Here is a 15280-nt window from a genome sequence, read left to right as displayed (position 1 = left end):
CTGTGCCTGGGCCCTGCCCGTGTGCCACACAGGTGCTGCCACCTGCAGGTGCCCAGCCCTGTCGGTTACAGAGCAGGGGTGCCATAGCTGGTTGCTAAAAAATCCTGGAAAATCACAGTTCTTCACCCAAAATGACCTGAAAACACGGAGCTATCACTCGAGGATCACCGTGGGGGGCAGTCTTATAATCCTACAGTGCCTAGGCTTTTCTACCTCCCTCTTCTATAGAGCCTCTGCTGTGGGCTGACCTTCCTCTTGACTGGCCAGCCCAGTGCTGAGAATAGTTCACTCTGCATTCTTACCACCTGCTTTGAGGACAGCCATTGGCCCTTTTCCTGGAAGGGAAACAAGGCTCAAAAGTTAAAATAATGCACCCAAGCCAAAGACCCAGGTAGGGCTCTGAAGGAACCTGGCCAAGCTCTTGCTGCCCTTCAGCCTGAGTGTCAGGTGGCAAGGGCCGCTCCAAGGCCAGATGGACCACCCACAGAAAGACCTGTGCATTTGAAACACCAGGTTTGCTTTCATTTTATTTAGCAATTAATGAAGAAATACACAAGAAATGGAGGAGAACCCCAAATGGCTTTCCTAGGAAACAAGACTTCGTGCTGCAGGAGACAGAACCCTGGACAGGTCTTTCACTTTCAGGACCTGCGGTGAACAGGCAGTGAGCTTGCTGTCCACATGGTGACACAAGGACAAACTTCAGTGGAGCAAATTCCAGTGACTACTAGCACCTTTGCTCGGTTCCTGCTTTACCAGACCATGCACGGCTGAGGAGGAATGAACAGAAAGCCCTGAGCGTGAGCAGGCTGTGAGGGGCTGTGGTCAGCACACGGCCACCCTGACCTGCTGAACCTTGTGAGAAGCAGCTGTCAGCCTTCCTGGCCGCAAGGTCCAGAAGCCTTGAGGCATGGCCGTTCGCAGCAGGCCACTGGGAGCCTCCTGAGGGCAGCAGTGCAGGAAGCAGCCCCACCTCACTTCTCGCTGCTCTGCACCCACGTCACGATATCCGGTAGAAGGAGGTTTCTGTTTTCTTTGGTGACCTGTGGGACAGGCAAAGAGCAGGCTTCAGAGCTCCCTCCTTCCCTCTGCCCTGAGAGGAAACACAGACAAGGAGAGCCAGGAAGTCTGGGAGGGAGCCGAAGCCAGCTCGCCAGGAACGCTCTGGGATGGGACAGGTGTCTCAGTCTCACTGTCAGCTCTGCAGAGACAGCTCAAGAAGTGCCAGGATCCAGGCACAGTGGTGCACATATGTGACCCCGAGCGACTCAGAAGGCTGAGGCAGGAGGATTCAAGTTCAAGGTCAGACTCAGCAACTTAGTGAGACCCTGTCCCAAAAGAAAAATTAAAAAGGGGCAGGGCTGTGGCCCAGTGGTTAAGCATCCTGGGTTCAATCCCTGGGAGGGCAGGCGGGACCGTCACACTGCCACAGAAGGAGCCACCAGATACCCAGGGGCACCCAGAACCCTGAATATGCTCCCAAGTCAGAACTACCTGGCCCTCCAGGGACTTGGCGGACCTGAGTGTTGCAAGAGGAGGGGCTGAGCCAGAGAAGTGACAGGAAAAGGCATGAGTCTTCCATCAAACACAAACAGGTCAATCAAGACAGCCAGAGCCTGTTCCAGCCCCACCTGCCCTGCTGCTGCATGTCTCCCTCACGACCAGACTCGGCCCTCACCGCTTTCACCGCCAGACTCCAGCCCTCACTGCCAGACTCAAGCAGAACTAGAGAACGCAGAGGGCTCAGGAGAGCAAGACTGACTCCTCCTGTCACTGTGCCCCCCCCCCAGGCCCACATGGACACCCACTCCACACACAAAGGCAAGAACATCTCAGAAAGGACCCTAACATCGTGGAATTCACAGACCAGGAGACAGGTAATGTGAATGGGGGCAGGGGTGACCAAGAAGGGGCCAGGGAGGCACAGGACTTGGAGGGGTAGCCCAGGGCTTCCACAGCTGGGTGCACCTGGGCATGGAGGGACCTGAGCAGAGACACACCTGGTATGAGGAAGGGGTACACTGGAGGCCTGCAGAGGCCAGTGTGGGCAGGCCTGAGAGGAGCAGCGGGCCCCAGCAGGCCAGCTCTGGTTTGACTGTCCACCAAGGTCAATGTCTGGGAAACTAATCCCTCTGCACAATGGCATTTGGGGCTGGGGTCTTTGGGAGATGATTCGGATTGGATGAGGGCACCAGGTGGGGTCCCAGGACCTCATCAGCGGCTCTGTGAGAAGGGGAAGCCCCAAATGGCATTACGCTTCTCTCCACATGCAGAAGAGAGGTGGTCACTAAGTGTTGACCTGTGTCTCCCAGAGAAGGCAATGGTGCCTGGGTTTTCCAGGTGGACCTCCTACCTGATTTCTCTGTGCGGTGGTGGTGGGGTTTCAGAGACATAATCCATACATCATAAAACTCACCTCCAGAGTAGAATTCAGTGTTTAGCACATTCAGAGTCCACAATCCTCATGCTATCTAAGATTAGAACATGTCATCACCCCACACAGAAACCCCATCCTGTTACCCCCTCACACCCTCCCTGGCCACTTCTACCCACTTCTGCCTTTGCTGGACACTATGTGAGCAGGACCACAGGTGTGGGACTCTGGCCACGGCCCATCTGGTACATTATTTGCCAGCCTCTTCTCCCCTCTGTGCTTGTCTTCCATTCTGGCTGGAGGCTCTGAAGCAAAAAGCTGACCCTCTGGGTGTAGTCCAACTTACCTATTTTTCCTTTGTCATTTAAGTTTTCGGTGTTCTTTCAAACAAGGCTTTGCCTAGCTGCTGTTCACAAAGACTGAGTCCTATATTTTCTCCCAAGAGTTCTATAGATTCACCTCTTATATTTAAATCTACCTATTTTGAGTTCATTTTGTGCTCAGTGTGAAGTAAGGGCCCAACTCCATTCTTTTGCATGTGGTTATCCAGTTTTCCGGCTCTGTTTGTGGAAAACACTGCTCTTTCCCCATTGCACTACCCAAGCTCCCTCACAGAAATCAACTGATCACAGACTAAGAGTCTGTTTTTGAACTTTCCACTCTCTTCCGAAGGTTTCCATGTCTACCCTGCACTAGTGCCATAGTTTCAACTACTCTGAGTGAAACTTAAAATCAGCAAGTGTGAGTCCTCCAACATTGTTCTTTTTGCAGATTAATCAGCTGGGCCCCTTGTATTTTCATGTGCATTTCAGGATCGGCCTCTCAATTTCTGTACAAAGACCTGACCACCACTGACTTCTGATCTCACTGTATCCAGCATCTGGTGAATGAGCTCTAGCCCTGGCTCTGCATCCAGAGAGCAGGTGTGTGGTACAGAATTCCCAGTAAAAGGAAAACAATTTATGTCCTATTTGTTTAACATACACACAGGAAGAAGAGCATGAGGTCAAAAAACTTCCATATTAGAAGTTGGGACCTAGCATCTAGTACGCTTGTGATCCTGCAACCCCAAAGTGACAACTGAAAGAATAAAAATGGCTTTGTGAAAGAAGCAAGTTTAAAGGGCTCTGGATTCTGACCATGAAAGTAGATTTGGGTTAAATTAACACTTTTATAAAGCAGAAAAATCAAATAACTTCTAAGCATCTGAGCTTGTGTGGCCAAACCACGTGCCTTATCTCCAGGAACGGAGGCAGCAGAGTCGCGGGATCATGCCAGTGCTCAGACTCTGGAGTCACCGAGGACAGTGGGCACGGTTGCTGCTGCAGGCTCTGGTGGATGCTGCCTCCCGCCTTGCATGCTGCTGGTGGGGCGAGTCTGCAGGCTGAGCCTCCACACACGCTCCCAGCCTGCGAGTCTGCTCTGCCCTGTTCATCAGGAAACTACAGAAAGTACACATCACCCTTTCCAGTCCCCTTGATCCAAAAGGCTTTCACCTCTGCCTCTCCAGCATCAACACAGCCATTACCTGTTGTTTTCATAATTAGCCTCCATTAGCCAAATACTAAGTTTTAAAAAATTTTTAAAAGTTTTTAGTGGTTATATTTAGAGAGCAATAGGCTTTAGAAGCCATGAAAAAATTTGGCCAAAGCCCTGAAAGACCAGCATAACTTCAAGAAGGCCATGGTCAGTGCCCAAGCCTCGGCAGAGTTCCTACACCTCCAAGACCTTCCTGTGGCTGGAAGGTCTCCAGGCAGAACAAGCAGGACCAGGAGTCCAGCGGCACACAGCAGGTCAGGGAAGCACCTGGGCTGACCGATATGGTACTGCCAATATCAGCAGCTCAGTGGCTAATGGCGAGGCGCCAGGCTCATGGCACCCGAGGTGCCCACTGCAGAGGATCTGAACCTTGCCAATGCTGTGATGCAGGCTGGAAGGCAGAACAAATTGGTGACTTCTCTCACAGAGACCAATGGCAGCAATGCCAAAGTCCACTCTGAGCTTAAAAGTTACTCACTGGAGACAAACTCTTGTCCCAGGTAACCACTAGCCTGATCCTCCCCCTGCCTAAGGCTGGTTGGTGCTCAAGCAGCACTTGGAGAGGCCTTCTGGTCCCTCCAGAGACCTGTCCACCCTGCCTGGCCTTCCCTTCTGCCCAGCCATGGCTGGACACATCCCATAGCTGGATGTATCCCATGCACGCTTGCTTGGCAGGTCCCCTCCATGCAGCAGGGCTGCTGTCCTCGCTGGGGAGCCTGCAGGGGAGAGAGCAGCACCCACAAGCTCCCGAGGGCAGGTGGCAGGTCCACCACAGCTCTCCCGCCACACCTGCGGGGCAGTGGAGGCGACTGGAGCAGGGCTCTGCTTCCCTTCTGGAGACTGACTTTCTTCATCTACTTACACACTAGAAAATGTCCTCACTTCTGTCTCACCTGCCCCATGTGATCTGGAGAGCCTGGGACATGCAGCCATGGTGTGCAGTTCTGCCTCTGCGCAGAGTGTCCTCCCCAGGTTCCTGAGGGACCTTCACCTGGGCAGAGTCCTCTGGGTGCCCAGGTGCTGCTCCTAGCCTGGAGCAGAGCTGCACCTCCGGCCCCTGGTCTGACAGGGTTCTCTGCAGTCGCTGCTTCTGCCTGAGTCAGGGGCCGCTTTTCTCTCACTGCCCTCAGGACTCGTCTCAATGTCTAAGGCTTGGTGCTGAGGCTCTTGGCATGGACGCTTGGTCTATCCTGCTGAGGGTCACCAGGCTTTCTGAATCTGTAGGTTTGTGTCCTTTAACAAACATGGGAGATCTGGGCAACTACACCTTACTGTCCCCCGCTCTGTGGGTAAACTGTTGCTTTGTCTTCAAATCCACTGGTTCTTTCTTCTGTCAACCCCAGAAGGGTGGGCCTGTGGATTAACTTCTTAATTTGGTTACTGTGTTTCATGGTTCTATAATATTCCTGGGATTCTCCTATCTTCTCTATTTTTGCTAAGACTTTCATTCTTTCTGAGACTTTCTATTCTTCATTTGCTTCAAGGGCCTGTGATGGTCACTGAGACGGTAGCCAGACGCTAGGCTCAATCCTGCCCCGTGACCCCAACACAGTGGCTGGAAGCCAGTATCTGCTGGCCGCCTCTTCTCCCCCAAGGCAAAGCACTCCCAGCAGCCATGTCTATCATGCCACAGTTTGGGTCCAGAGGTCCCCAGCCCATCTGCCTCCTCCCCATCTCTCAGGCTTTCTGCTTGTCCTACAGATGTCATTGAGGCTCTAGGGCGGTGAGGAGAACAAAACATGATTTCCCCCACCCTGCCCCAAGTTCTTCTGAAGAGTAAAGTTGTTTGCCTGGCACTGATTCTGGGGGCATCTCCCTGCCACGCCATGCGCTCCAGCCCCTCCCACCTGTGTGTTCACCGAGTGGGGGTGGGGGGTGGGGGGCCTTCTCCCTTCTCTTCCCCACCCCTCCCCTCTGCTCAGACTCCTCCCTTGCATGCCTCTCCTGCCTCATGGTCCTTGTTCCTCACAGGTACCTGCTCCAGGAACGCTGCAGGCAGAGGACATTCTCAGACACATTTTTAAACATCCACTGTGTCTTAGGATCAGAAAGGACCCAAGACCACATGTAAGCCAGCTGCTAAGGTCTGCTGACAAGGAACAAGGTTCTGGTTCATAAGCCAGGACCAGAAAGGGCCCCCCTTCGCTCTCGGAGCTGATGCTTCATGTACCCTCATTAGGAGCAGTGATGGCCCTGCCTGGAGGACGACCTCCTCCCTAGAGCAGGGGACGCAGCCTCATCTCAAGACACAGCACTCACTCTGCACATGGCCCTCAGCTCCCTTGACCCTCCTCAGGACTCTCAGGTCCCTGGTGCTAAGACTACCAGCCTTCCAGCATGAACGTGCCATCTTGTGACCTTTTGGCACTCATTGCCTCTACCCCACAGACACTGTCATCACAAACCTCTACCACAGAGGCAGTGCGCAGAGGGGCAGGAGGGCAGCACTTGGCTCAGAAGCCACTGTCATGAGGACTCCAGCCTCCACTGAGACGTCACCTCCTGGGACAGCCCTCCACTGAGTGCTGCCCACCACCAGGCCACCTGGCCATGCTGCCGGGCCTCCCTTCCCCACACAGGGCATCCGGCTCGTGTACTCGGCCACCTGCACTTGGCCACAAGCTCCCTAAGAACAGACCCACCAAGACGTGGAACAATGCCATGCACACGGTAGGTGCTCAGTCAGCACCTGCCAAGGGAGTGCACACGTGAGAGGTGCGCATGCCTCGCTGGTTGGCTGTTGAAGGCTAATGGCTGTTTACCAGCCACAGGATGCTCGGTGGCAACATCACACCAGGGCCCACAGGCCAGGTGGTCTTGCCAATGTGAAGCGGGTGCTCACTCTGCTGCAGCCCCACTGAGAAGCCGGCACCTTTCACTCACCACCTGCACTTGGGAGGCTTTTATCCTGGGGTGGGAACAGCAAGCAGAGCTCGCCAAGGGCACTCGCAGGCACAGAGGAGGGTAGAAGGGGGCAGCAGGGCAGACGCAGGGGCAAGGGAGGGTGGGAGGGGGCGGTGGGGCAGACGCAGGGGCACAGGAGGGCGGGAGGGGGCCATGGGGACAGGACACTCCATGACCCCCATGGTCTGTCAGCATGTAGAGGATGGTTTCATGACATTGCAGTAGGGAGGAGCGGCGTGTCAAGGCCCAGGAGCAGGCGAGGGTGCTGCCTCTGCTGACGGGTACTCACACTGAACACCTTCACGTCAGGCCTGCTCCAGATCTCCTCCACCAGGGCCAGTGGCTTTCCCTTGGGGATGGGGATGGTGCCCAGGACGATGGTCCCTGGCGAGGACAGTGTCTGGCGCACAGCCTGGATGAAAGGCTGGCTGAAGAGCTCCATCTTCCCGATCTCATCAATGACACACACTCTGCGCCCAGGGCCACTGGAACCCACCTGGGGATGGAGAATCACACTGGACACCAGGCCACACCACTTGCAGGGCCCAAGGGCCACAGACTGTCCTTGCATGCAGACCTAGGACAAGGGCTCCCAGGAACTTTCAGCATGGAGCACTTGGTTCCCCAAGCCCTGGCTTCCTGCAATATTTCTATTCCTCTGCGATGGTCCCAGGAGTGACCACACTTCATATTTATATGTACCCAGAAAACAGATGGCACCTAAATACCTCAGGTTTAAAAGAAACAAGACAGCAATGATTCTGGCCTCCTGACCTCGATTCTGAGTCTTCTCTGAGACATCTGGACAACCACTAGGCTCTTCCCCACTTGGGCCCAGCTGCAGCAGAAGCTGATCCACAATGCACCAGTGTCCTTCTCAGGGCTGAGGTGGCTCAGGTGGAGGCCCCTCCTACATGTCCTAACCATACACACACAGTCACCTAAGCCAACACACAGGTCCTCGAGACTGGGAGAGCTGTCCTGGGGCCAAGAAGGTCCTGCCAGCTGATAGGCGGCATGTAGTGTAAAGAGCCCCTCCTCGTGACAAGGGCCCTGAGTACCATTCTGGAGGCTTAGGCCTGTGAGGCCCGGGACAGATTAACAGGTCTGCTCTGGCCCTAGTTCCCTGGCAAATACAGACCCAACCGTGACGGGAGGCCTCCCAGGTATTGTTGCCCATTGCCCCAATTGTTCCAGGATGACCAGAACCTCCTCTCCATGGACACCCTCAGCGTGGGCACCAGGCATCCCTGAGCAGAGCCATCAGGCCTCTGGCCACTGTGAGGCAGGTGTCCGCACTTCCTATAGGGGTACCCCACAGAGAGCACACTGAGGGGTCTGGAGTCCAACACAAGATGTCCCACTCCAAGGCTCCACCCACGCCTGTGCGTCACACCCTGCATACACCTTCCTCCAGGAACAAGGAACTGTGTCCAAGAAATCCCTCTCACCGTGAAGAAGCCGCTCTCCAAGGCAGGCAGCACTCATGTGCCCAGGTGGACAGAGGCACAGGCACGAACCCCACATGTATGGGTGGCGAGCAGCATGTGCATGGAGCTGCTCAGCCAGCGGCCTGCTGGGCTTCGGACCCGACGGCAGGTGTAGGGACTGCTGTCCTCACACCTGCAGCATTCACCACAACCGTTTTCAAAAAAATTCACACACTAGTAAAAATGTTCATCGCTACTAGAACTTTGAAGAAGAACTTTGATCTCTGCTGCCTGCTGACCTTCTCCTTATTGGAAGCTGCCTGTGGGGGAGTGAACAGACTCCCTGACGACCTGTGTCTAACTGGCAAGTGGCTGGGGGCAGTCCTGGCTGGGGGTTCAGCGCCCCAAGGCGCCACGCCTTGGTGGGACAGGCACTCCAAGGACAGCAATTCAACCTGCTTGCCACTAGGGCTTGCAGAGGAGACCACTCTCATCAGAGCCCTGTGAACAGGGCACTGGAAGACGCTACGAGGGGAGAGGGAGGAACCGCACTGTGGCCACGGGAAGGAGGCTGTCTGGAAAACGACCATGTCCTCTCCATCAGCACGGCCTTAGCTACGCATAGTTCCTGTCACCCCAATGGCTCCAGCGCATTCTCAATTCCACAGTTCAGGACAGCTCTAACTCACAGAAGCTGTGCCACCCAGCAAGGCTTTGGGCACCCCCTCTGCAAAACAGGAACATCATGGCAGCATTCTGAGGATTGAGCCTCCAGCCTGACGGAGTCTGCACTCAGTGACAGTCAACACCAGCGTGCTGCCATCAGCACCCGGCAACACAGAAGGACCAACACATGAGAACGCACAGGCAATTTTTCAAAGAACAAAATTACAATTATGATTGTAATTAAAGTAGTATGGTACTGATACAAAAATGAAAGGATCAACAGAAGGTAACAGCTGACCCTGAAACATCACACACACTTGGGTTTTAAAATATGATTTATGAAGCATAATACACTAATTGGAAGTGAGTTGTTTAATAAATGGTTTTAGCAAGCAAGCTAAGAATCTGGAAGGAACCCAACTGTCTCCTTGTGTTACATTCAAAATAAATCCAGACGGACTGACTGAAAGCAAAAGCACAGAAAAGAAGAAAAGTAAAGTTAAAATTTTATGTTAATTTTTAATAGGGCCAAGCTTTCCTTATGTTTAAAAAAAATCCCCAAAGTAAATTGACAAACAGAAAAATAGAATCAATAAATATAAAAAGGTTATCTGCCTTACAAAAGGTTTCCTAAGCCAAAGAGGAAAAAAATGGGAAGATAATGAAATAACAATTTAGACTAAAAAAAAAAAACCCAAACTAACTGAAAACCATTTAACCTCATCAGTACCTTAAAAATGGAAATCAAAACTAAGAAGTGTTTTCCAAGTGTAAATCAGTGTGCCCACAAAGTGCCTGAAACAAGCCTGTGCTCACACTGGCAGGGAGAGTGGCCCTGAGAGCGCAGGCTCCTCCCACCCACACTGCCCGTCAGGCTCCACAGAGGACAGCACAACTGGGTACAGAGCTCCTGCGGGGGGGCTTGGTGGCAAGGCCACTTCCCCACAGGAACGAGGTGTCCATACAGAGGGGCCACAGCTACATGGAAGATGAAATCCTCACTCTGAGATAGCAGATCATCAAACTTCAGTTTTGAAGATTATTAAGTTATGAGATGTCTTCCAGGCCCCTCAGACCATAGGAAAATCAAACTATGCCCATAAAATGACAGAGGCTACTCCCCAGTTCTGATCAACTGAACAGACACACCGGGCAGAGCGGGGCAGAAGCACAGCAGGCCCACAGCGGCTGTGCCAGTGACAAGGCCTGAGCTACTCATATTTTCTTTCTTCTTTTTAAATATTTTACAACATTTCTTTTACTATATGCAGAGAAAATTTCAATATTTAGGAAAATAATAAGTGACAGCTCTCAGTCAAGGAGAGGTGTCAGCCCTGGGGTGAGCCACCAACACAGTCGGGCCTGAGGGGCTTCCTAGAGGTCTAGATCCTTTCCCACAGGCACCTGCCCTCCTCCTTTCCCCACCTGCGCCCCTGCTCTGCTCCATCTCCGCTCTGTCTGCAGAGACTGGCAGACACCCACGCTAAGGCAGCAACCTGAGCCTCCTGGCCTCCCATGCCCCAAGCTGCTGCCAGCTCCCGGCCCATCCTGCTTCCCTGGGGACAAATGGGCAAGCCACGCTGGTCCAAACCGAGAATTATTTTTCTTACATTTTTCAGAGTATTTTTAAAAGGACTCAACCAGCCTTTCACCCCTAGTGAAGCTCTTACACATAAGAGACAGTTCTTCACTTTGTCAGAGCCTTTCCTAGGTCCTGGTGCCCCAAGCTCGACACTGCAGCCCTGGTTGGAGGGCCTCACCTGCACCACTGGGGTTTCCAAAGCTTCCGGCCCACCTGGTCACCACCTGCCAACAACAAAACCCATCTGCCCCTATTTTTGTGGCCTAATCTTTTTGTTTTTATAAAAGCTAAACACTGGTTCCTTCTCCTTTCTTCATCACAATAATGTGGGGGTTGGAGGGGAGAAATATTTTAGCTCTGGAAAACAAATCCAGGCCCTAACTGGGCAGGGACGCCCAGTGGAGGGCTGCTCCCACCTGGCACCTGAAGGTCTGGGCTGCTGGTCAGCACAGAACTTGTCTTTGTTTCCTAATTAAGAAGACAGATGCAGGCTCTTGATGTGGTCAGTACGGGGACGCTTATGTAACCCTGCAGCCAGACATGAGGCACACGCCCTCTCTCCCAGAACTCTGCCTGCCGACAGGAAGTAAAAATCAATTCAGCGTATTGATTTGATGCTCAGAGCCAGGCTCTTCACTGGGAATTTCATTAGACGCATTTCACTTGCTGTTTGGACACTTAGATAGAGGTATTTTAAGGAAAAATACCACATTTTCTGACTGTTCCCAGGGATCAGAACAGGGAAGGTTTCCAGAGGAGAGAACAAGGAGGGGGAGGTGAGCACAGCCGAGGAGGCCAAGGAGACTGAACCCCTTTGCTGTGGCCCCCCAACCAGGGCACAAGACCCCACCCACTTGAGGCACCCTGGGCAGGCTAGATATCAACTCCAGCAGTCTTGGCAACCACCAAAGTCTCCCCTGCACTGCTCAACTGCACTCTGGGGATGAGGGGCAGAAGGGCCCAAGCTAGGAGGAGGGAGTGCCAGCTATAAAGATGGTGAGTGCTGGGAGCCTAAGACGGGCACGGCCCTGACATCTGTGGACGACAAGGAAGTCGGATTCCAGTCCTGGTGCAGTAGAAAGCCCTGGAAGGTTTATAACAGGTTCTTGAGACAAGTTCATACCACTCCATTTCACAAAAGTAAGTCTAAGATCCGCAGCAAGGCCCCCAGCCTGTACCTCAGCCCCACCCTCACCAATCCTACTTCCTCCTCCTCCTCCTGCCACCTAGAAGATTCTCCCTGGACCACCCCTCCCCAGTCATCCCAACAGTCTCTCCTCTTGGCTTCCTCTTGGTGGATATCAGCTCCTGGGGACCCCTTCCTGGCCTCCAGGCCCCACCTACCCCTTGCTGCTCTCACAGCTATACAGCAGGGGTCCCAGCCTCACTCACATCCACAGCCTGCTAGGCTGTCTCCAGAGGTGAGCTTATGTATGTTTTGTTCATGACCCTGAACTTGATCCAGGACTTGATAATATGTAACAAATAAATGCAAAAACAGATAATAGCCAACAAAACCAAAAGCTGGTTCTTTGAAAAGATCATCTAAGTTGAAAAACTTTTAACTAGACTAATTAGGGAAAAAACAGGAGAAGAGCTATAAATAAAGAAGGAATGAAAGAAATTTCAGCCAACACAACTAAGTTTATAAAATAAAATAAAACTGTAACTTAGATGAAATGAACAAATTATCAAAAGGCACAAATTACCACAATGAACCCAGTAAGAAATCAAAAACCAGCAAATGTATAACAAATAGAGATTAAACTCATAATTAAAAAGCTTCTCATGAAAAGCTTTTTAGGCCTGTGTGGCTTCCATGCATTCAAAGAAAAATGAATACCAACCATTCACAAAGTCTTCCAAATATCAGAGGAGGGAGACCAGTATTGTCCTAAGATCAAAGCCAAAGATGCCAAGAAAATAAAGTGAGAACACAGGCCTCTGAACACAGATGCAGACCCCTCAGTCCCAGCAATGAACAGTAACAGAGAAAGGGCTCCATACTCAGGGAAGCAGGGCAGTCCAGTCTTTATGGTGTGGGTAGCTGAACTTGAGAGCCCTCCTGGTCACCCTAGTGGAGTACCTGTATGTGCCAATCAAGAGGCAAGGCCTTCATGTGCATCCCAGGGTATCTCACGCTGCATTTCCTTAGCTCAACTGTTTAGAGAGTTTAAATCATAAACTGCACAACTGTCCTCCCTGAAGGAGCAAATGTCATTCTGCTCCCCTGGAGCCTCCATGACGCAGAGCACAGGCAGGCTCAGGAGGCAGAAACACATACTCACGGTCCTCAAGACAGGAAGTGCCAACTGCTCAACCCGGCACTCACGCTTTCCAGGCACAGGGTCTGGACTGAAAGAAAAGACACTGCTTTGAGGAGGGGTCTGGTGTGGATTCTGGTGCTTGGCATCCCACTGCAGCACTGGCCTTCTGCACATCCACCCCGACCTCAGCAACCACCTAGTGAAGAGGCCGCTCTGAGCACTGGTCCCGCTGACTCCTCTCCTGAGAACTGCATCACACTGCCTGTCTGCATCCCACCAGGGCCTTGCAGCGTGACCGCAGCCCTGCAGCCCCAGTGCCCAAGCTGTCTGGCCAGACACAGGGCCATGAGTTACCACGGGAGAAAAGCACAGGACTCTGGCCCACATTCCAAATGAAACGTGGTGCCTTCTGTGCTTATTGTTCCCACAGTGGTCTCCATTTCCTTTTTCTGGCACATCTCTCGAGCCCTAGATACTTCAAGATAGAGGAGATCATCGGGCTCAGCCCCAAGCTCAGGGAGACGCGGACTCTGAACCCTTGGGCAAGGGAGGCAGAGTGGCATCCAAGAACCCCACAGGGCACTTTTGGAGAATTTAGCTCTGGTGGAGTCAGAATATAAAAGCTCTGAACTTGGATAGAAGGGCAGCTTAAGGATAAAACCCACAGAAATGAAGCATCAGTACCCAACTCTGGACAGAGGCCCCCGCATGCCAGACAAAGTGACAACGTCAAATCCTGTCCTTTTCCCTCCCTGCCTGACTTCTTCTGTATAAAATCCATCCACAGGCACCCCAGAGGACTTCAAAACCTCACTGGCTTTCTGGATCAAGGTTGTTTTTCCAACCCCTGAAAAACACAAAGAAGAGGTCCATCAGGAGGTGCTCCCAGTAGCACACACAACACGTGCCACTCCAGGAGGGCAACAAAGGGAGGCAGAGAAGCAGGCTGCACTCAGATTTATGAATATGAATCTCACTCTGATCTTGATTGCTCCAGGTGTTACAAACGTTTCAATGCTAGCAGAAACAAACACAGTGAAAACATGAATGGCATCCTGAAGTTTATTCAGGTTCTGAAACATCCTCAGCTTTGTCTCATATGCAACCCCAGCATGTGCAGACTGCTTCCAAGATGCTACCAAGATGAGTTTGCATCCAGAATTAAGCTTTGTTTCCTCCCAGGTACACCCTCCTCACTTTTCCACCAGGGAAACAACAGGGGCCATGCTTAGGTCAGAGGCTGGGTGCTGGACACCAGGCCAATGCTTACTGGTGGGAAAATCCCTTTATTCCACAGTCTCCTAAAATGCATCTCTTAAATCCCAGATCTCCTAAATCCCCCCTCACACACCGCCTAGTAAAGTAAAGCTCCAGAGTCTGCACCATGCAATGAAAAGCTCTAAAGCTCTGAAGCTCTGAAGAGGTCCTATCCATATTAAAGGCCCTGCAGAGTCCTGGGCCTGGCCAACAGGAACATCCTGATGGGGGAGATGAAATGTTGCAGGTAAGATCCAGGCTTATCTGTAGTACCTCAGTCCCTAGCCATTTACTACCAGCCTCTGCGCCTGACCCACCATAACCTCCTGTGTCTTTACACTGAGCTGACCTTGGCTTCCACCCACGCTGCAGCTAAGAAGGCCACTTCTGGGGCCTATGGAAGCCCCGCCTACTGCAGCAGACTTGGAGCTTGCACTGACTCTTGAGATTCTTTCGTCCTGTAACCTGGGTCACTCATTGGCTCAGAAGGGCCATCTTTTCATTTCCCTTGGGGCAAGAGCGGTTTTTTGCGTGGACGTGACCTTTGCTACTTGGGGCTAAATGAATGACACCGGGTGACGACCTCCGTCCCAGGACCGCACTGATTCGCGGCCACCGGTCTCGCACTGGCGCCCCGCCACCTCCGGGCCTCGGCCGCGTCCACCTGCTCCGGGGCCCGGCCTCCTCCCCCGGCGCGGAGGTCCTGCGGGGCCGGGGCCGCTGCAGCGCGAGCTCAGAACTCTGGGGGCCCCGGCCCGCTGCCCAGCGCTCACCTGGCGGCCCGGTGGGAAACACGTGACGCGCCATGCTGGCTGGCCCAGCTAGCCGCCGCCGCCGCGTCCGGTTCGGGCCCGCCCCGCCCCGCCCCGCCCCCGAGCCGCAGGCCCCGCCCCGCGCCCGCGCCTCCGCCCGCGCATGCTCCGACCAGGCCTGGGCGGGCTGCGGGAGCTGCGCACCTCTGAGCCGCCGGGGTCGGGTTGGAGCTCGGGCGTGGCCCTCGGTTCGGGGCTGGCGGGCGGTGTCAGCTACTGAGCCTTTGCTGCGCCGAGCATCCCGAGTTCTGCCCTGGGGCCGCCCCTCTGCTGCAGGCCCCCCAGGCTGCGGCTTGCCCCTCTGCTTCTGGGCAGGCTTCGGAAAGGAGCAGGCCTGGCTACATGCAGCCAGGAGCGCAGTGTTCGTGACCACGCGGAGTCCCAGAGCCGCCCGGGCAGCTGTGAACTTACCCTGAGGCCTGACCGCCACCTTCAAGATGAGGAGTGTC

At 53.4% G+C, this 15280-nt stretch overlaps 1 protein-coding gene across 2 annotated transcripts; it reads right to left on the bottom strand.

The window, feature by feature from the left end:
• Positions 1 to 529: 529 nt before the first annotated feature.
• Positions 530 to 14851, bottom strand: LOC308650728 (cancer-related nucleoside-triphosphatase-like). 2 transcript variants are annotated; one of them, XM_081296989.1, is made up of 5 exons: positions 14793 to 14851; positions 13447 to 13609; positions 12784 to 12850; positions 7107 to 7313; positions 530 to 1043 (listed from the first exon to the last, which is right to left on the bottom strand). In XM_081296989.1, the coding sequence occupies exons 1-5, from the start codon at positions 14824 to 14826 to the stop codon at positions 975 to 977; spliced, it is 540 nt and encodes a 179-aa protein (XP_081153115.1). In that variant the 5' UTR covers positions 14827 to 14851; the 3' UTR covers positions 530 to 974. The 2 variants fall into 2 exon arrangements, with proteins under 2 accessions (XP_081153115.1, XP_081153114.1); XM_081296988.1 differs by lacking the exon at positions 530 to 1043 and having other exon boundaries at positions 6227 to 7313.
• Between the last annotated feature and the right edge of the window lie 429 nt (positions 14852 to 15280).

This window comes from Spermophilus citellus, assembly GCF_964194105.1.
Source record: "Spermophilus citellus genome assembly, chromosome: 6".
In the NCBI taxonomy this organism is placed as follows: Eukaryota; Metazoa; Chordata; class Mammalia; order Rodentia; family Sciuridae; genus Spermophilus; species Spermophilus citellus.
This window is presented reverse-complemented; position numbering and strand designations above follow the sequence as displayed.

Excerpts from the sequence above, each read along its gene's own strand:
- LOC308650728 (XM_081296988.1), bottom strand. The coding sequence starts at position 14,826 with ATGGCGCGTCACGTGTTTCCCACCGGGCCGCCAG. Across the intron at positions 12,851-13,446 it reads GGGCCTCTGTCCAGAGTTGG|TCCAGACCCTGTGCCTGGAA; the intron begins GTACTGATGCTT and ends CTTTTCTTTCAG. Across the intron at positions 7,314-12,783 it reads CACTTCCTGTCTTGAGGACC|GTGGGTTCCAGTGGCCCTGG; the intron begins GTGAGTATGTGT and ends CTCCATCCCCAG.